At 30.9% G+C, this 23,648-nt stretch overlaps 2 protein-coding genes and 1 long non-coding RNA gene across 3 annotated transcripts in view; all 3 read left to right on the top strand.

The window, feature by feature from the left end:
* LOC126875212 (uncharacterized) overlaps positions 1-23,648 on the top strand; it is a 117,060-nt gene that overhangs the window by 87,388 nt on the left and 6,024 nt on the right. The window lies entirely within an intron of this gene.
* LOC126875175 (venom acid phosphatase Acph-1-like) lies at positions 4,141-11,159 on the top strand. Its single transcript, XM_050637914.1, has 6 exons — positions 4,141-4,336; positions 5,696-5,797; positions 6,321-6,580; positions 7,560-7,722; positions 8,412-8,738; positions 10,393-11,159. The coding sequence occupies exons 1-6, from the start codon at positions 4,241-4,243 to the stop codon at positions 10,627-10,629; spliced, it is 1,185 nt and encodes a 394-aa protein (XP_050493871.1). The 5' UTR covers positions 4,141-4,240; the 3' UTR covers positions 10,630-11,159.
* Positions 13,111-23,008, top strand: LOC126875178 (venom acid phosphatase Acph-1-like). The gene is made up of 6 exons (XM_050637919.1): positions 13,111-13,314; positions 17,181-17,282; positions 19,014-19,273; positions 20,398-20,560; positions 21,935-22,261; positions 22,396-23,008. Exons 1-6 carry the CDS (start codon positions 13,213-13,215, stop codon positions 22,597-22,599), a joined length of 1,158 nt encoding a protein of 385 aa, XP_050493876.1. The 5' UTR covers positions 13,111-13,212; the 3' UTR covers positions 22,600-23,008.

The raw sequence follows: 23,648 nt of genomic DNA, 5'->3' as shown, positions 1-23,648 counted from the left end.
CCGACATTTTCTTGTTACTCACCACCATCCCGAATTGTTTATCATTTGCCGTAATTGAAGGAAAATTTTACATTTTATACCTTAATATAATTCTTGAGAAGGTTATCAGTCTGGTTATGTTTATCATGAACAAATGAACAAACATGTCCAGCTTTTTGTATAATGAAGTAAGTAAGTATGTATTAAGGAAATGAAAAATAATCAAAAGATATTTAACTAGACCTTTTATTTTGCTTAATTAAAATATATTTAAATAAACGAGAAATCTTTTACTTACTATCAAATCTAACGTAAGTGCAAGTGTTATTTTATAATATTACTTTAATTCCATAAATAAGGAATCTGAAGTTGTTACAACTACATAAATATTCATACCCTGTATTCAATTACGAAACTTACTGCAATTTGATATAGTATTGTTGTATCTAATAGATAGAAGGAAATGTAATTGGATTTTTTCATGTTTATGTAAATTAAATATATTTTTCTTATTGCCAACATATGACATTTTTATCTATGTTTCTATAATTCATGTAATTATAAAATATAACTTTCTTCGTTAATTATTTTCTTAAATATTTCACTTAGATTTCGAGAAAGATTTTAAGTTCAATATAAATCTATGGATCTAAATACAAAAATTTATTATAAATGTACTTCGTTGTTTTACTACTGTTAATATATGCAGAAGAATTAAGCTAGATTAAACAAGATTGATATTGTATTTATCGCAATCAGCCTTGACGAACTTGTATAGTTATTAGGTACAATAAAAGCTCAATAATAATTGTTAAGTTTCTAATGCGAGACTTAAACAGAAAAATAAGCTGTTAATTACATAGTACGAACAATTATCAACCCATATCATTTGAAGTCCTTCATTAGATTAATTCGATGACAATCTTAAAGACATCACTGTCATGTCACGTGGTGCGGCAGTTCCGGCCACAATGTATTCCGTTTTATCTCATGTCAGTAATGTCGGAGTATGACGCAGGATATCTTTCTCTATTTTTTATGTTGTCGGGTGTGATAATTCATTACAACAGTTTAACGGTAAAACTATAATGGCGGAAATGTATTTTATAATAAAGAAATACATATTAAAATGCATACAACAACTATTCTTCACCGGTCTCCTCAATTTTCGAGCTAAGAATGTGCAGCTAATTATCCGTGTGTCCTCTGACTCGATATATATGTTTATATATATATATATTATATACATATATAATTTTATTTATATATATATGTTTATATATATGTATATATATATATGTTTATATATATATATGTTTATATATTATATATATATATATATATATATATATATATATATATATGTTTATATATTATATATATATATATATATATAAACAATTGACACAAACTCTTTTGTATCAATCATACCAATTTCAAGAATTCCATCTCTCCTAGTCACTTATCTCTGTTTACCTTAACTGACTCTTCTCACGAAATAGAGTATAGCGTTTATTTATAACTTTCCCTGTAAAACTTCTATAAACCGCATTTCACACACACACACACACACACACACACACATATCACGTATAATATAAATATATCCAGAAATAAACGAAAATATTAAATCTAATATAATTTTACCCCGAACTGAAGCTATAATCGTAGAAAACAGATTCACAGATAATTGTTACTAATAATTGTTATAATTGTTACTGAGAATTTCTGATCGTATCAAGATTTGTAAGATAGTAATAAATTAATGGAATTTAATTATTTTATAACACTGTTTTGTGTACTCATTAGCTGCAGTATTGCTGATTTGCAATCTACTGATATTTGCAGATATTGAAATCGTTGTGTTTTCAGATTTGATTATTTTTTTAATGTGGTCGTAATTGCAATATATCACGAATTTCATGATACATAACATATTTAGTCTATAAATAATACCCGATCATTTCATACTAACTTGTTCTATGGCACGGTATTTGATAGATTGCCATAAATGCCTGTCATAATCAATTATACTCATTGATAAGAATAACGTATTTGAAAGATCGAGATGAAAAGAGATATTACGAAAATAATCTGAGACACTGCAGCCATAGTGTCACGTTTCTGGCTTTTTAATTGTAGAACCTGTTTTAAAAAATTAGCTAGCTTTCAAAATGCCACATTTTTATTGAAGTTATTAAATTTAAATTTAGTTAGACGATATTTATATTTTACAGTAGAAGACTTTACAGATTTTACCTGTTATATTTATCATCTCATAATCTGTTTAGTTTTTTCAAGACGGCGCTTCCTAGTTAAAAAAAGATTGATTTATCTATATTTATATAATTGCTATAATGGGCATATCATATGAGAATATTACGTGCAACTATAAATAGTTTTATCTTCATTAAATGGTGAATTTTTAAATATCTTAACTAATCTTTATCCTTTTAGCTTCTACTAATCTTCATAGCTGTCATCGTTGATCGTAGAATTTACTCGCTGAACACCGAAGATTTTGCCGAGTATCTTAGCAGGCGATATATCAAGCACACGATAAGGAATAAATTGTATCAGCGGCGTAACGCCATGGCTATACTATCCCAGATTTTTCATCAAATTTTTTATAGATATAAAATATAACATGAGACATCAAGCAGTAAACCTGTAAAGTAATGTTTAAGTCAATAACTACTTAAATAATAGAGGTAAGCGGTTAAAACTTTGTCGAAATGCTTTTCCTATGAAGCTCATTCGATTGATGTATTACAAGTTAAATTTACGCAGGGTATCCTAGTATTGGCGGTACAAATAAGGTAAGCGCTTCTACATGAAACAATAAGTCGAAAATGCAGAATAAATCTTTTTCGTTCCAAGTTTCGTTTCTGAGACAATCGAGTTTGAAGATTCTTCAAGTATACTTAAACTTAGTTGGTTCCAGACTGGATAGGAGCGAATAATCGATAAGAGATTATTTTGCGTGTAACAATAAGTCGAAATTGTCTCTGAAGAGATGTGAAATTCGAAAATTGATAATGACTTTTAAAATAAGCCCTTAAACGGAAAAATTGTATTGTATATTTTTCACTTATATTCTTTATCTTTCAACCTTCTGTTGATTGTATATTCGTACCCAATCAGTAATTGGCCGTGTTCACATGTACCGAACAAATTTTCAAATTTGATTTTCTCGAACGCGGAGCCTCAAGCAAAATTAATTCCTTTTATGTTTGCAACTTGTTTCTCTCGTGTAAAATCACCTCCACATCATTTGTACCATCAGTACGGCAACTTCCTATATAATCATATCAATAACATTTTTATTCGGTATAAACTATTTTGCTACGTGATGCTTTTTTTATTTTTTAAATTATTTTTCTACGTGGAGTTCACTCGTACCTTCTTTGATTTGTATGCACCTACGTACCCAACGTATTTCTCTGTTTGTATTATGTCCGTTACTACGAAGAAATTTTCTATTATTATACATATTATTATATTACTATACATTACTATACATTTTATATCACTACGCATAAACATTTCTTCAATATTATCTTCTTCTTATAATACGTACGTTGCTAATTTCATATCGATATCGATTCGATATCTTTATTGTGCAAGTAACATGTGCATCCGTACAGATCGTTATTGATCTACTGTATTGTTAAACGAACGACAGTTTTAATTCTTTCGAGATGAATATTTCTTTTAACAATGAAAGTTATAATATGATTGTATGGATTATAATACATTCACATTTGGAAAAATAAAAATCAAACAGAATTTTTAAAATGGGACGTGTATAGTTCTAGTTATAACAAGATTATAACTATATTCTACTGGCTCTCAGTGATGCTAAGAAAATTCTAACAATTTAACAGGCTCCCGAAAGTTATACGCACATGTGGACAATTAGTATCATTTCATATACATTTACCTCTGCAACTATCCAATTCTTCCCTCGAAGCGTAATCATACGTTGCTTCACTTGAGATACGGAAGCATTTTTAATCTCCAGATCGTTAAGCATGTAGATATTAAGTTGTCAGATTGCGATGACTTATCCCTCCTCTTCCATTTATTTGGACCGTCGATTGTCTACAGTTATAAGTTATAAATTTTACTGCGTCTGTGATAAATTGGCAGTATCTTTCACTCAAGCGAGTCTACCACTGCTCTTCAACTATTACAGAAAAACAGACTAATAATTTTCCTTACACATCATTTTAAGAATTGGTTCTATATCATATAAAAAATGATTCGTATAAAAGTATACGTAGAAATATTTTTCCTCCTAACTCTGATCGTGCAGTCAACAAAAGCAAATTATGAGTTGGAGTTGCTTCAAATTGTGAGTACTTAAACACATTTTTTGGATAAAATTGAATTACGGGAAGTTTTAGTAAAATAAGTTTAACATAATAATATCTAATCTAACACTGTTAAATTTTACTTACAAATTGTTTACTCTAAGAATTCCAATTTCAATGTAACTTATCAACCATGCATTTACATTATACATGTAGTGTATCTGTTCTAAATGTCTACACATGCTTTATTTTTGTAAGTATAAAGCTTAATCATTTTTTCAAGTGAAACTATACATTTTTTATACTCCATTCGATGAATTTTTAACTCCTACAAAAATGTATTTAGGTACTTAAAGTGAAAAAATGATTGGTTTAAAAGATTTAAACGTTTAAAGATAAAAGCAACTGCGTTGTTCTTCCTTGTTTTTTATACAACAAGTTTTATAAGATCAAAGTTAAAATAAAATAGCTCTCAAACTGCCCATTTTTCGGCCCAACAACTTTAATAGCTTTTTTCTAGAGAATTGAAAAGTGAATCGAATGGTGTATACAAAAATATGTAGTTTCATCTTAAAAAGTTACTTTGGAAATAAGAATACAAAAAAGATCAAAATATTCTATTACGTTTTCCCTATGATGTCAAACAAGTTTCGTCTTTCAACTTTCGTCTGAAACATTTTTTCATTTTTTTACATTTCTGATACTTATAAAAAGTACACATTTAAAACGGACATACTGTACATATACGTGATTTACATAGTAATATAAGGAAATCTTAAACTGTTTGATATACTTTGAAATGATTTTACTTTGCATTACGATTTCTTACTGATGAGCTTTCAAAGAAACTCGTTTGCATTTATTGCGCTCGTGTTTCTATTGAAACACCTACATCGTGTTGGTCTTAAATTGTCTAAATAATTGCGCTATACAATATAATATAATTGTAATTTTTATATCGACTTCGGGAAAGTAGGAAGGTATCTCAATTCGATGGGTATTATCTTTTATAGTTTTTTTATATGCATTATATCCGAAACAAATTAACGAGCCGAGATGATTCCTCTTGCACCTTGTAGGATATATTCTCCCGTTGAACCTGTTACAATTATCAATTAATATTGTGAATCAACATTTGTTATGTCGGATGAAATGTGCTTGATCCGTATAAACAAGTATTATCATTAGGAAATATAAATGTTTTAATTCGTGCAGTTCAATGCTTTCACTTACGTCCAATGCGTTTCCGTGTCCTCTCCCCCCCCCCCCCTCTCTTTGTTATCAGACATAATACAGTGAACAGTTACATGTTTTTAATAAAAGTGAAAATTAATATATAAAAATACTTCATGCCAATACATTTAGTACTCGTTTCAATAATCCTTTTTAACAATTTTTAGGTATTTAGACATGGCGATCGCACACCAAGTGAAGAAGAATTATACCCTACATTAGCCTATAATCCTATTTACGAATCGCTTGGTTATGGTCAATTAACTGAGGTAAGTACACGTTATATCTTAATGATATGTAAAATGACTTTAAAATAATGTATAGTAATAGTAGTGGATTTTTAACGTACAATCGTGCCGAACAATTTTTCCCCTACACATTTTTATCGTATTATCGAAATGAACATGAATACTTTGAAGAAAATGCAAAATTAATATTCCACAGTATTATTTTATCGCCTTGCATATCTAATCTAAAGCAAAGCTTAGATATCGAAGAGATTTGTGATAAGATTCAAAGGATTACAAAATATTATTAAACGTAATGAAAACAGGCGGTTTTTTCATTGATCGTACGTCTCATAACTACATTGGTAGCAATTTACTACTTGGAAATATTTACTACAACTTAGAGTCTCCGATCAAGAACAAAAAGTCCTTTAATCGTTATGTTTTTTATTAACTCACATTACTTGGCATTTCTTTAAATAAATTGCAAGGATTAGAAGTAAAATTAGCCTTAGTACAAAGTCCTACGATGTAATATATTTTTATTCTGTTTGTTTTCATCTAGGTTGGGAAAATAAGAGAATTTCGTCTTGGCGCAATGTTGAGAAGACGGTATAGTACATTTCTGGGTGGTAGTCATAAATATGGTAGCGTTTTCGCTTACAGTTCGGACGTTGAGCGAACAAAAATGTCTCTGCAGCTAGTCTTGGCTGGTCTGTATCCTCCTACACTGAGCGAGGAAGGCCGAATACTGTTATCTCCAATAGCAGCGAATTACTTGCCGACGATTGTAGACAATCTACTGTTCCCAATAAGGTGTCCAGCGTAAGTATATAAATCAATTTAAACACATCGTTATTCCCGTTCTTGTGCCTATCGCAATGTAGGATTATACATTGATCTATTATAATACCTATGGAGAAATAATATTACAACGAACAGAAAAACAATGTGACAAAATGTTATACATATAACTGACATAAAGGGATGCATATTATGACTCTTTGGTTGGTGAAGGGGTGGAGGAAATTGCAAGGTCATTTCTATATTTCTAAATAGAAAGTCATCGAATGCGGCAGATGTGTGTTTTTAATAAAATTGAAGTCTCATGTTTAATTACATCTTTGCTGTATATCAAATTTTTGTCTACATTAGCCATAAAGAAATTTTGTTAGCTGGGGATAAATTTCATGTATGATTTTCTTTCTAAAATTAACATTATTAATGTTATATTATATTCTTTAAAACGTCGGTATTATGAAAGAAGTCGTTTCTCATAAAAACGATAATTGAAATGCTAGTAACCAATTGATTTTACTTATAATACTTTCTTTTATTGCCAAAAACTGACACTTAATTTTGATTTTATAAAACTAGGTAATTATAAAATAATTGAAGTTATTCAGAAAGTTGTAGAATTTAATAGTGCGTATATTTTGTAATTAAAATTTATATCTAATGTTATTAAACAAACGATAGAAATTAAATACAGAATAAATAGGCAATACGTATTTACTTGTTATTTAACTTCTTAAGAACTGAGTTCCCTTCTTATATATCCATACGTAATCTATGTCTTATATATCCAATCTTAAATATCTTAGACATCTTGTATCAGTCTTAGAATGAATATCATATGAATATATATATATATTTTGTTTTATTTGGATATTTTGTATGGGGAACAAATAACAAATTGTAATGTGACTTTCAGATTTCAGATGCAGCTATTATTATGTATCCAAGATGTTTTCTTGAATTTTTCATTTGATTATAATTGTAATATAAAAAATGTTTGTTTTAGTTTCCGCGATGAATATCGTAAAACGAAAAATTCACCTTTGATTCAGAAGAAAATATCGCAGAACAAACGACTTTTTGAGTATCTTGCAATGCACACTGGTTTAAACATGACATCAGATCCGATTTACTCAACTTATGTACTACACATCCTCTTTACGACACAGGTATGCCTTAACTTCAGTTTAAAATTTTGATTTATTCGTTTATTTTATTTTCAGTTGCACAATTTTGCAATTATATATTAGTCACATAAATGTTTATATGAACATTTTTCCTAATTATTTTATCACCTGAAAAGTACGATCACAATATTTTTACACCATGACGCAAAAATTATACGCGTTCATAATTTCACCGATATGAAAATACGCATAAAAGGCGTAAATAAAATGGGCAACTAAAACCGTGTAATGTTCATCCTATAGTCTATGTTATTATATATGAACTATAAAATTATTATAGTATATTAATACATTAGCAATAATATATTAATCCTACGTTAATATTAATCGTAATAATGTTCGATATCGTAAATGATCTTACATATTGTAACAAAATTCGCGATTAAGTATTAAACTTAGCTACTCGGAGAAAAGAATCTGAAAAATGTATTTTTTTCTCGTAGAAAATTACATTTTATCATAACAACACATACAATTTTACTGCATAATATATTTTACGTTTTTACAATCTGTTAATTGTCTTCGTATGTCACATTTCATTCAATTTTGTATAAAATAATTAATCACGCAGTATAAATATACAGAATTCATTGCATTTTTATAATCATAATTTTATTGCCGTATAAATGGTAACGAACAGGTTCCAATTACTGAAAATTTTTGAATTACAGAAAAGTATGAACATTGCCCTCCCCAAGTGGGCAACCGAAGATGTACAAAGGAAAATAATGACACTTGTAAAATTGGAGTATGATATTCAATCTTATAACACGTTACTGAAGCGACTAAATGGAGGTTTTCTTCTAAAGGAATTCATTAAAAACATGGATATGAAGAAAGATATAAGGTCTCCGAAGATTTATGTATATAGCGGGCATGAAATAAACATTGCAGCTTTTGCCAGAGCACACAATTTAATTAAACCTGAAATCCCCAGTTTTGGATCTGCAATTATGGTTGAAACATTACGAAACAGCATTGGTCAAAAATTTGTTAAGGTACGTTTTGTTAAACTATATAAAATAAAAGTTTACTTGAAATGTGTTGAAATTAATTGTACATGGTGACAAAGAAATAGATGGTCAAACCTTGGTGGCGTATTCTACTGTTCCTATAGATAAGAGAAGATCACGTAAGTATAACTTCGAAAACTCTTCCTTTCCGGGATATGGACACTTTTGGTAATGGCGTGTGGATTTGCATTCATCCATATAGATGTTGGTTATGAAAATCGACAGTAGCACCTTGACCGTGTCTACAAATTCATTTTTACAGGTACATATCATTGACAAAATATCACTCGTAGTTGATAATCCGGTGGCAGAAGTTCTTGTCCTCGCATGTATAGGTAAATATTTACAAAGTGGATGACTTTACCGACCTCAGTGGCAGTTTCTCTCTATACGTGTTACAGTCGTTCAGTTTCAGTTTCCAAGATATTCGCAAAAAGCTTTAGTTCAATTTATGTTACGATTACTGCTTATTCTGTCATAGACAGACGCTTCAGGGTCTCCTCATTTTTATATAAACGAACTCGTCTCATTTTCAATAATTCTTTTCAACTCACGTAAGAGAGAAGAATCAATGGGTTAGATAATTATTCAGCCGTCGCGCTGTGAAGCTACTGTGAAATAAGTTGAAGTATTAAACAATAAGACAGGTACAATTCATATTAAGCTTCATGTTATATTACCGTTATTCGAAATCGGAAACACTTCAATCATGATATTGAAAACAGAGGCTATTCGATTATCAAAATCATACCGTCGCCGAAACAGAAACTTTTGCTAATATCTTCGAAACTAAAACCAAGCGAATGTAGCACGTATAAGGAAAGAATCTTCAGAATGTTCACCTTAACGACATATTTAAAGACCGTTCACATTATAATTATTGCTGAATCTGGTAAGGATATAGTGATATTCTTTCACAAAATTTGCCATATTGTGTCACGAAAAACTAAACTTTGTTAAACGAAAACTTTGTTTTCTACTGAGTGTTGGATTCACTTCGACGCGTTTAAGTATCTGATCTCCAACTTTAGTTCTTCGAACTTGTCTGTTTCGCCTTCGGTTAATTGTAGCAGGCGAAAAAGATGCAGATTCCCTAAGTCTACGATACGCCAAAGCAAAAGTATTTGTAACCGAACATCGTCTCTAAGAAAAAATCTGCTGATGGAGATGCTAAAATTCTCTGGCGTTCCCGTTAGCTCGTCCATATGCAAACTGAATATCTGCTCACTCGATAGCAGGATAAATCATTCTGATAGTACTTGCCTCTTCACTATGACATTATGACACGTTTAGATATCCACTGATCTACCATAAAACACGCTGCCTTCAATATCAACGTAAAAAAAGCTTGCCCTAACACATTTACTTCTAGCGAAAGAAATGATGACAATATTTGAAATTCTACCTCTGACAATTACTCTAGTGTGTATATCTCGGAAAGGAAGAGTTTCTCAACTATTGTTTATACAACCTTTTCTTATTCGTAGAAACAGTGGAATACCGTACCAAAATTTGGCCACTTACTCCTTGTCACCCTCTATACAACGTCATGCACTGTTCGAGTTCCAGTTCTTGTTCTTAAATAATGTTTGTCGTGTACGGTTCATGTAAAATCTAATCTTATAAATTTCGTTGACAGATATTACACTGGAGTGGCGTTACGGAAGAGTTGATCACTTATACGATTCCCAAATGTGGTGAAATATGTCCATATGAGCAGTACGTAAGACTTATGCAACATGTTATCCCTCCGAAAGAAGAATCAGATTGCTTATGGAATAGTACATCAAAGGAAATGTTACGTCTGTATTACGCAGGACAATTGAATCTACCTAAAATATACAAGTATGTTTTGAATTTCGAAATTCCGGCTTGAAAAGACATTTATGAAAGCCTTTATACCAAAATAACTGCTTATTCTACGCCTGCTACTTGAAACCAAATTACTTTGTTACAAGCCAACGTCTAGTATAACATCTCTGTAAGTGTAATGGAACGCATCAGGCTTTTTTAACGTAAATGTCTGATGACTTGCCTGGATATATATCGTGTGACATCTTTTACTATTTACTGTTTACTATTTACAATCTACATTGATTCAATAAGTCTGATTCAAGATAAAGATAATTTACCAATTATTTATCACGTATTTAGAAAATCCTATGGTAAAGAAATTACTTATTGTAAAAATAATTATTGATCTAATCTCCGTTCTGCACAAATATTGGTGGCTGGGTAATCCTGGCTAGCCAAAGCGTTGACAAAGAGAAAAGCAGGAGAGAAGTTAATACTCATACATATTTTTGTTATCTTATTACTGTTATTAAAAGCAATTAATTTACTATGTTTTATGTATATATAGCCCAGTTAGGTTACAAATAATTATATTTATCATTTATTTATTTATATCCTCTCTCATTGCCCCTCTCCTCTTTCTTATTATTTTGTGTTTATTTATTTAGCAATAATAAGTAACTAAATTTCTTTCAATGATATTGTGCGGAAAGTTATATCGTATTGCGCCACACAACTACAGTTCATACTTTATCGTATGTGTCATACATCATATAACATAATGTTCTGTTAATGTATACTATTTATTTTCATCTATGATCTTACGAGCTTTCACGAGCTTTGTCGTACTAGATTAAACCATATCGTGCAACGAGGTGCACAAGACGCCGCTCCTGGTCGACGTGCAAATTGTTTCCGTTCTATTAATAAATGTTGCTATCTTAGCAAATGTCTTGCATTACTTCCGCAATATTACAACTTGTCCCCTTCCACTCGATAACGCTGAAAATTTAAATGAATTTAAGATAACGAAAGACACTATACACTGATCTTGATATTTTTGCACCACAGCGTCGAAGTAGTGTCAAAACTAATTTGTTTATTTGTTAGACCGATCGTCTTAAACTAACGATCACTGACCATAGGAGCTCAGAAGAAAGAAATATTGGAAAATTTGTGTTTTATTTATATTCGACGACCAAAACCTCGAGATTAAGAAGGCCAAACATACATTTTTATTATTTTAAAACAACAAACCGAATGAAAAGATGGCGCTTATATTGCATGCGCATAATCCAAACAAAAATTTGTCGTTTGAAATTTATAACCGCTACTGTTTCGACCGTTCGCGGAGAGACGCGATCGCAAGGTAGCACGTCAACGAGAGTTGTAAATTCCCGTTACGATTAAATAATCGACGCCACGAACTGATCGATTCCATTCTTTTACGCGAGGTAAAATAACGGCCACGAGTCGACGTTTCTGGAGGTCGCCCTGCTTAATGAACCATGCGCTTGCTACTACAATGTTTGTTTGCCGGGCAGCCGCGACGATCCGTCCGCGACATTATAGTGCCGCGATCGACAGTTAAGAATATGACCTATGGTAAGCCGCATGGCGTAACAGCTACTATGTAAAATATATCATGGGTTTCATGATACAGTGTATTCTATCTGTCTATAAATTCACATTGACTTACCGTTAATTTAATGCACGATACTGTATGCGATAAATAGTTATACATAGGTATTATTGCCATAGATAGATATTAATGATAATAGATTCTTTCTCTTACCGATAAGGATAATGTATTTGAAAGAGACAGGTACGACAAGATATTGGTCAATCCTTTCTGTTTTCATAAAAACGAGCGGTAATATTTCATTATTGAATGTTAAGTGAAATATCGAGATAGTAATGAGTCACACCACACTGTATATGCAGATAAAGACAGACATCTGGATTGACAAACCATTAATATCATTAGCAAACAAATTATATAGGAAAAATTCCAAGAAATATGTTTCGAAAAAAGTTCTGCAGAATATATTCAACTCAATAAATTCTAAAAACTATAAACTCTACAACGATTATTTATTTATTTGAAATATATTTATGTTTCAACGTGGGATTTTAGAATCAGCAAATACATTTTATAGGATTAGTTATATTATCAACAAAAAATTATTTTCAGTATTGATGTAAACCATGGACATCCTGTAAACTAATTGTGTGAGTGTTATGAGTAAAGACGAATATCTGTTCATCTATTTACCAAACTGTTTGATCAGATTTCGTAATTAATATTGCGATGTATGATGTGTTCATTTATCTATGTAATTATCAAATTTTTCAAACGTTTCCCTTCAAGTGCAATCAGAAATGCCTCCACTTGAGATACGGAAGTAATTTTGCTCTCATAATTGGTTAAGTATGTCATGTTAATTTATCAGATTGCGACGATTTATCTCCCTCTTCCATTTATTTGAACAATTGGTTGCCTGGAGCAATAGACTATAAATTTGATTGCGTTCGCGGTAAATAGATAGTATCTTCCGCTCAGCATTCTGTCCCATCCTACTTTTTTTCATATAAAAACAAACTAATATTCTTCCTTAATTGTTATCAACATCATTTTAAGAGTTATCTCTGTATCATACAAAAAATGATTCGTATAAAAGTATGCGTACAATTATTTTGGTTCTTTTTGATCCTGCAGTCAACAAAGTCGAAGAAAGAAGATTATGAAGTGGAATTGGTGCAAGTTGTAAGTAGCTAAACATTTTATAATTAATTAAAATTCAGTTGCGAGATGTTTTATAAAATAACTGTAACGCAATAATGTGTAATCATGAAACATATGTGTGTATATATTTGTTTTAGCATTTTTTAATTTTACTCTTAAAATATTAAATTCTGAAAATTCCAATTTTTAATGTAACTCATCGATATATATGTAGTTTACATAGTAATATACAAAAATTTCCAATTTTGTTTAATATACTTCTAAACGATATTCTTTTATAGTGCTGTGTTTTCTAACGAAATTTGTTTCGTGTCTCTATTAGTAAATTTAGGTATTTAGAATAAAGTATTTTTTGATTTTTCGATTTATTAATAACCTTTCAACTATTATTCCAACGTATTAAATTTGTTTCTCAAAATTGAATTTAATGCGAAACAAATTCAATAGCTCCAATAGGAATGGACGTTAAATATGCGCGCCATGTTTACACATAATTAATTTTTATCATAATAAATAAATAGAAAAAAGTTCTGTTTCATAAATAAGATTCGCAACAATTGAAGGGAGTATTTACATAGATTGCATAGTTTATAGCATGCCATTTATACGTTATACCATTTATTACTTAAGTGTAACAAGATATCAGTCGCAAGATAAATGTTAAAAGATATAAGATTTGTATTCTATATAGTAGTAGAAACTGCAACAAGTAAATTGTCCGCATCTTATTTCAATTTAAGTAAAAGATATTATATATAACGTTCGACACAATTTCTTACCGATTATACTATAGGCACATTGATGTATTGAATAAATTGATCAATGCCCAAGAAAAGACATATGCAATATTTTTTGTTCCGATAAAGAAAACAGCTTGACAAATCACAAAATTAAGATAATATTGAAAATGAAAACAATATTCAAATAAGAAAATAATATTGTTTCAAATTTTCAGACATGTTTTCGTTAAAAAATTGTGAAAAGAAAAGTTGATTTCTATGTTGTTTCGAATATTAAAAGTAGCTCTTTGCATTTAAGAAATTATAATTAAAAGGTTTAAAATTTCGTGAATAAGAGCGGAAAATATCATATTCATTTAGTTAATAGTGTTACAAATAAAGAATGATTTAAGCATTTCATAATATAATACAGCAATGGATAATGCAGGAAACTATTGTTCCAGTCACTTGTGTCATAACACGGTTGAAGAAATTATCGATACACGATATCTGGTTCTATATGTTATTGATTATTCCATAGTCTCAACGCAAATCATCGCTGTAATGAATCAGTAATATCACATGAGTATCGAAAATGATAAGGAAATCAGGTGACCCCCAAACCAAAGCATCGAATGTGTGGTCTATCGCGTACTTAATCAATGATAATACTAAAAGAAAAGTAATAAATAAATAACTTTTTATTGCTACAAGTAAAATAATGTAGAACCGACTATTTTATGAAATTCGATTCAAGCCATCACGAATAAATGGAATTGGTAAAGAATCAATCGCAAAACCTATACTATCATGTTACAATAAAACAGATTTCTTGTAAATTCTTTACATGTTTTCTTACAATTTTCATACAATTTTCATGTATCTGTATAAATAGGTATTTCCTAACAAATTGTTAGAAAGTAAAAGAAAATACGTGTTCAATACGTTCAAAACGCGTGTAATTCAAATATGTATAATACTTATAATGGCCGACACTGTTTCTTGTCGGTCGATCACGTGAAAAATTGGCGGAAAATATGTAAAGTAAACAGTGTAACATCTGTCATGTAGATGGTATAATTTACAATTTAATTGTAAATTATAGGTCGTTGATCAACAAAAGATGACATATCGTCTGAAATTTAAGAATCAGTAAACAAATGACGATTCAAAACGACACATCTTGCCGATAAGCTAATCGACTTTGCGTAAATTATGAAAATATGTTTTCAGAATAATCATATCTTATCGCTTTATTACAATATACACGTGTTATAGTTTCCTTTTGGCAGTAAAAATGTGTTCAACTGAAATGATTAAACAAATTTGTGAGCTCTATCAGCTTCATAAAAATTTAGAATAAGTTTCAAACAGTTAAAGAATACCTGTGTGCTTCGTTAATTACATGGTAAAAAATAGGTATTAGGCAAGGAGAACATTTTTATTGACTTGAAAAGGGGTTTTATTGAAAAAAGGAGTAAGATGTTTAAAGTCGAGAAATGGGAGAATAACTATGACAAAGTAACGCAAAAAGTTGAAACTTCCTTACTCAGTTCGAACTATGCAAAGAATGCTAAAATCACTGAACTTTGAATTAAAAAAAAAAAGAAAAAGAAAAAGAATGGGAAAGGAGATATCTTTATCGAAACAACGAAGAATATTGCATACGTCTTTTCTCGTACGTGTGCAATGTACATATAGTATAATCGGTAAAAAATTGAGTGATCCACTATACAATCCCTGACAAAAAGTTTCCGACCAGACACAGTAATACAAAATTTGCTCCAAACATTCATGTTTTAAAATAATGAAATATTATCGTGTATAGTTAATGATGTAGCGCAACAACACAATTATAATACCATCGAGTTTTCAAAAATAGTTTAAGTGATCGACAACAGTTTAGAAACAAGCAAAAAGGAAATTTTTTTTTTTTTTATTTATTTGTTGAAATTACAGTCAATTCTCGCGTTGAGAGTTTTCAGTAATTTTTCTGGCGTGGCGCAGTGACATGGCTGTTTATTTATAATAAGTTAATGCTTATTATAGATAAGTATAATTTATAAGTATTATAAGTAAGTGCATATGCTTAATTTGGATAACTAAATGAATCTAGCGGCAAAAAGGAAATGATGCGAAATTTTTTCCTTTTTTCCCCTTTCTTTAAAAGTCAGCGCGCTTTATTATGCCTGCGAATCGTTAGTCGGACACTCAAAAGTCAAGCGCCGTCACCTCAGAACCTGTCGCTATCCGATGAGACCTATACGTAGAGAACATTCTCCTCCTTCGAAACATGTACTCACCTCTTCTACTTATTCTCTCCACCCCCCTTCTTCTCGAAAAAATGGCTCGAATGGAAAATTCGAGCAAAATTCGAGCAAAATTCGGAAGCAATTTTGTCTAATCCTCCAGTAATTTATCCAACTTCAACCATTTCCTCTACCATTAGTCTGTAATAGAACTTCAATAAGTAAACAAATTTCTTCTATAAGCCTACACGCCTATCCTAGCTTTTTCCGGACCGTTCCTACACTTCAAAATGTCTCGATTGCATTATATGTCGTACAACGACAAATTAAATTAAATTAATATAAAGTAAATAACAACAAAATAACAGAAAATTCCATTTATTATGAAAGAGAAGCAAGAGAAGGAACAAAATGTTACGCGAAGAAGTGGATGCTACTTATAGAAATCATGGAAAAAATTAGGAATAACTGAAATAATTTCCTCAGAAATTAGAATTAACGAATCTGATTGGAATTTCTTTCTAGGATTTCCGTATAATATTATGTTTTTCCTCTTGCTTCTCTTGCATAAGAAGTTTGTGCTATTTTACTGTTATTTACTTAATACGAGGTCTCCCTTACTTTCTCATCACTTTATATACATGAAGTGCCTGATCGATAACTTCTTGCCAAGTGTTGTAAAAGTAGCTTAATTAATTAATCTTGTGAATAGAAATATGGAATATATTTGTAATATGCAATAAGAAAGTTGACAAAATACTGGCTGATTCGAAATGCGCTTCAAAAGTGATTGAAGACTTATAATACATTAGGAATTATAATTTTCATAAAAAAATATTTGGATATACAAACAAATTGATATATACAGATGTTTTACATTTAGTATCCGTTTCAATAATCTTTTTTACGAAATTTGCAGGTGTTTAGACATGGCGATCGAACACCAACTAAATCAGAATTATATAAAAAGTTAGCCTATAATCCTATTTACGACTCGCTTGGTTATGGTCAGTTAACCGAGGTAAGTACATATTATATTCTAATAATTCATAAAGTGATTTATTCGATGAAATATAGTAATATAGTAATAGATTTTTTATTTTTATGCTTTTTCTTTATCTACGTAAGGTACGATTTCTGGAAACTAATTTAGATATTGTAATTTGAATTCAACTTTAGCCGTACGTAATGTACAGCAAAGTACTGGAAAAGTATTTCTGTTTTTTGCGGAAAATCATTTCAACGAGTGGAATCTTCTCTTAAAAGTCTCGCGATTTATTGCTATGTCGTATATATTATATACATTATGTACTTCCTTCTCACTTATCACCTTATTATAAAGGTATAATTATATTAACTATATATATGGGCGTGAAACGAATCTTTGTTTGGATTACACGTCGTCATTATGCAATAGAGAGGACATTGGCTAGTGCAAATACGATTATCATAGAACCGGACAAGTAACCGTGGTAATTAGATACTCGAGAAACTAATGACAATGATCCTAGGTTCAATAACGAATCCGCGGTCGACGGGATGATAGATGAACGTGCTCACAAAATCCAGGTCGGACGCGTAATATTCACTGGTCGTAAAGGGTTACTCCTTTCATCGATAAGATCGCGAGAGAGAATGACTTTCCCGTCCCGATGATGCCACAGAGGAAAACTATATTGGGGTGTGTCTAAGGACACGAGATCATCGGATTCGTCGAGAAAAACCTTAGTTCAGAAAGTAAGGGAAATTGGCGTTGCTGCTAATTGGTCAATCTCCATACCGGTGGTTAGAAAGAGATGCTAGCCGCCCTCGAGGGAAAGTTGCTAGTGGGAGACGCCGCTCGTTGAAAAATAGGTCTCCCCTATTTTCCCGTAGTTGGGACAAAGACTGTTTGTCTGTTTGAAGGACTTTAGTTGGCTAAATCTTAAGATTTATAACAGGCCCTCGGGCTAGCTGAACATGTACTGCGGAGACGCATCGACATCTGGCAATCATCTTACTCGAAGAATAGGGTCTGCGTGTGGCGAGCTACGGGACAGAGACCGTTGGAATGTTTACTGTCGAGTGTTACAACTATTTCCTTTTCAAGGAGAGCTATAGAATTATTCCATGCCTTTGTTAGACAAAGCGTTCATCCCGTGACCGCGGCTACGTTCGGCGACTGGCTGTCGCCTCGAGCCCAAGCTCATTATCACAACTCTGGAACAATTACAATCGGATTGAATAACTACAATTGTTTAATTACAGCTATAGTAGACTCTAGGTTACAATGTTGCGGGATTAATCAAAATTCCAAAGACTCCGGTGTTCTTTCATCTCCGACATAAATATATATATATATATATATATATATATATATATATATATATATATATATATATATATATATATATGTATATATATATATATATATATATGTATATATATATATATATATGTATATATATATATATATATGTATATATATATATATGTATATACACAGTTTTAAGACATATATATATACATATCAAACTTAAAATTTTTAAAAGCTTATATTAAACTTAAAACTCTTGCAAAGATACTTTCTATTGCAGAAGCATCAACGTGTTGTACCTGTGAAATTCCGTTATAGTGATTTATCGAATGCCCCCGCAGGGTAAATGATAAAGATTATCGAAGATATAAAACGAACCTTATCCAATATAAGACGGAAATAAAATTAGTCCTAGCATAAAGGTCTACGATAAAATATATGTTTGTTCTCGTTTAGGCTGGGAAAATAAGAGAATTTCGTCTTGGTGCGATATTGAGAAAACGGTATCGTGCATTTCTTGGTGATCATCATAAATATGGTAGCGTTTATGCCTACAGTTCGGATATTGATCGAACAAAAATGTCTCTGCAATTAGTTCTGGGCGGTCTGTATCCACCAAAGTTGAACAAGGAGGGCCACTTAGAGTTATCTCCAATAGCAACGCATTATGTACCACTGATTCTAGACAATCTAATGTTTCCAATGCTTTGTCCAGCGTAAGTGTATAAATCAATTTAAATACATCGTTATTCATTGTATTTGCCACAATGTAGGATTATGCATTTGACTGTTATAATATTTATGAAAAATACCACTATTAACTTTTACGACATATAAAATCGACGAAATCATATCAATTGTTCAACCAAAAATAAAGCACTATAAATATACGTTCGCAAAGATATGTTCGTATATATATATACATACACGCTGTATACGTGCACTGCTGGCCAACAATATTGAGTCACTTACTTCTTACATTTATTTATTTATTCAATTATTTGTTCAATTAATTATTTAATTATTAATTAATTATTCATTGAAAAACTCTAATAAATTTTTCTTTATGTATTATCATACATCATAAAATACGTACAGTGCGAATGGAATAACGGATTTATAATAAAATATTTCATAAAAACAGTGTAAAGCGTACAATTTGTATTAAATATCAGCATGTGCTCTAAAACTTATGGCCGGCAGTTACCTATATATATATATATCGTGTATGCATAATCGATTTACAAATTTTCAAGTACGAAATTATTAATAACTCAGTTATTTAATAATAATTCTTTTATAACTTAGATAATAGTTTTGGCGTTCTGGAGGATTCTAATAAAATATTGTTTTTATTCTTGCTAAATAATTATTGGAAACAATTTATCAAAAAATTATAACATCTCTATAACAGTATCTTCTTTCTAAAAGTTTTCTACAAACATCTCAGATCTGACTATTTTTTAGATGTGTCATTTTTCTAACAAGCTAATCATGTATAGTCTAATATAATCAAAACGGAAATCATAATAAATAAGCAAAAGTCAGGAATTCAATTCAATTCAATGGTTATAGTATCGCATCGATAAAAAGTTACAATTTTTCTCTTTTATTTATAGACGGATTACATGGTCATTGAAACTTGCTGTCATTTTTAAATCTATTATTTTAGTAAGAATAAGAAATGTAACTTGTATGTAAAACAAATAATAAATTATTCGATAGTTTAGTTTTCTGGTACGTTTTCAATCTTTATGAAGCTAGTGCTACGTATTCTAGATGTCTTTTTGCACCATTTATTTAGTTCTAATTACAATAGGTAAAACTGTGTTTCTTTTAGATACCTAAAGGAATATATCAAGACTAAAGTTTCATCTTCAGTTCGTGCAACAATATCGAAGAACAAAAAACTTTTCCAGTATCTTGCAAATTACACCGGATCAGACATGATCTTGGATCCAATCTTTTCGACTTACAAGCTGCACCACTTCTTGACAACACAGGTTTGTCTTAAATCCTTTTATTTTACTTTTAGTTTCGGCGTTTCGCTTCATTTTACATCGTCGGCATAGATATATTTATGATTGCTTTGTTATTCACATTGTTACACTTAACACTGATACTAACACTGTTTGAGCCTTCCGAAAATGAGTTTTGTCGAGAAGGAAAAGAAATCCGAGCAATTTCATTAGTATCACAGCTGGCTTCACCAGGCTGTCGCACTCATACCACATATACATGTATAGTCATCAACTGCAATACCGGCGAAACGTTAGATTTCTTGTTTCATGTTACACGAAGCATTGTTAAGCGTAACAGAGTAAATATGTAGTGACAATCCACACCGTAAATCCATATCAACCTAACGTTTCTCAACATTAAATCTAGTTTGTTAATAATTAAAAAGTGTGAAAAGTGTTGAAGAATTGAATATTTTAAATATATAGAGGAAAGTAAATAGTTATTACAATAATGGCCTTGTTAATCGGTAAAACGTTGATATTTACAAAATAGATATTAGCGAAGTGCCTACCGAGCACTTCAAGCTTAACCGAGAGTGAAAAATACAAAATGTTTAGAAATATATCAAAACTGAAGAGTAAAAGAAGTTCATCTTTCGCATTCTGTTTAATACTTACTAAAGGAAATCAATTGTGATTCTGACATCCAACGAACCAAGACAAGAAAACTATAACATTCGATGTCGTAGACTGTAAAAGATCTTGCATATTGCAAGAAGAATCATAAATTAAACTGCTTGGGAATCGTCTGTCGATATTAGACGGCAAGCACTGGGGTTATTGCTAAGCGCGGTCGCTCTTGAACTATTATCGACGTGCTAATTATACCGACATGTCACGGTAATTGGCACGTCGATAATACATACAATTGTATCGATTAATCAGTGATCGCACACTTTTCCAAGAACCGCATTCCTACCTAGTCCATGGTCACACGGGGGGAGTATATTGTATCAAGCCATACAATTTTATTTTTTTTTCGTTAGCACGGCAGCCTGTGCCTCGAAATTCCAACCTTTGTCATGGTCCATCAACAGCCTATCAAATCCCATCTATTAAACATTAAAAGTAGTTTGGAAAATTCATTTCGTTTTGTATAGCAAAATAGATTTCAAAATAAAAAAACATCCAATTTTACTGCATAATATGTTTTACGTTTTTACAAAATGACAATTAATTTCGTATAATATATTTCATATAAAATTCATTAAAGGTAAATTAACGAATAAGTAAATAAATTCATTTCATTTCGTGCAAAATGATAAATACGTAGAATAATATTATACAATGAAATTCATTTGTAATTATAATTTGACTGTTGTAATAACGATGAAAAGCAGAATTTTAATATTACAGGAAAGTATGAACATTACTCTCCCAGAATGGGCAACTAAAGATGTGCAACGCAAAATGGACTCACTTGTTAAATTAGAGTACGATATTCAGTCTCATAACACAATAATGAAACGACTGAATGGAGGTTTCCTTGTAAAGGAATTTATAAAAAACATGGATGCCAAGAAAACTAGAAATTCTCCAAAAATTTACGTATATAGTGGGCATGAAGTGAATGTTGCAGCTTTTGCCAAAGCACACGATTTAACTAAACCTGAAATGCCTTTCTTTGGATCGGCAATTATAGTAGAAAAATTGCGAAATTGTGCCGGCAAGCAATTTGTTAGAGTACGTTTTATTAAATTATGCAAAATGAAGATTTCTCTCAAGACTGATGAAATTAATTATTTAAATTATTTAACAGTAACATATATATAAGTAACATATATATAAGATCTAACGTTATAAATTTTTATCGATAGATGTTACACTGGAGTGGCGTTGAAGAAAAATTAACGACTTATGCGATTCCTAATTGTGGTGAAATATGTCCGTACGAGAAGTACGTAAGACACATGAAACGTGTGATCCCTTCGGACGAAGAATCAGATTGCTTATGGAATAATGTATCGCTGGGAAAGTTACGTCGATATTACACAGGACTATTGGATTTAATTACGAAATAGAGATGTATGTTTTAAATGCGTATTATCGAAGACCTATGTGAATATGGAACTTTCGCGATTTATATAATGCTTTTTCTTGCTATTTTCATGTAAATTTCACTGTTATCGACGTAAAATCGATATGACATAAAGTGGCATTGCAACACTAATAATAACTGGAATTAAAACAGCAAATCGAAAAAAGTTGTCTGTTTCGGAAATGAAATTACAGACGCATGCTAATAACGTATGTTTATAATTGTTACATTATTTTTCGGAACCATTTATATAATTAAGAAGCTAAGCTTAATATCAGTGTCGGTAGCTCAATTTATCGATGTATTTGAGGGCTATTCCCGTTCAAATATATCGAGCATGGAATTTGCCTTCCATGAATACTGCACAATTTTTTTTTTTTTAAATAAAACAAGTATTCTCAAGTATAATGGAACACTAGTTGAACCGATTCAAAATTTTACGAGCAGCTTATCAGAAATTCTCCATTTGCGTAAAATTAATTTTTCTTAACTAACATTTTTAAATAAATGCTAGTGCAAACGTCCAAATAAAATTCATAGGAATTTTGTTTATCATCTATAGCTCCATCTAGTTGTATCCTAAATTTTGTTGAAAAAATTCAACGCACTGATAATGATAATCGTAATTCGATTGCTACTTGCAAGGAATTTCAATCATTCGAAAATCAAAGTACGAAGAAGACATCGTAGGATCTACGTTATTTTTTAACAATATTCTAAAATTCGTAAATTACAGAGGAATATATACAGAGGAAAATAGAATGTGTATAAAATGCTAAAAGGTTTATTCAAAACATTAAGATGGGATAATGAGATAAGATATATGATAATAAAAGATACGACGTGATTCGCTATGAGCATCTGACGCTTGCGGTAGACCGTCTGCGTTCGTAGTTTGCGACGAAACTCTGCGACTATACTCCTGGTACTTTACTGCAGTTCCAGTCGGCTTCGATAGATGGCAGCATCGCTCGTAGACAAGGAGCGCGATAGTGTGCGACAAGGACAGACATATTTTTCCCCCTAATTTTA

Source organism: Bombus huntii, chromosome 17, assembly GCF_024542735.1.
Source record: "Bombus huntii isolate Logan2020A chromosome 17, iyBomHunt1.1, whole genome shotgun sequence".
Taxonomy (NCBI): domain Eukaryota; kingdom Metazoa; phylum Arthropoda; class Insecta; order Hymenoptera; family Apidae; genus Bombus; species Bombus huntii.
This window is presented reverse-complemented; position numbering and strand designations above follow the sequence as displayed.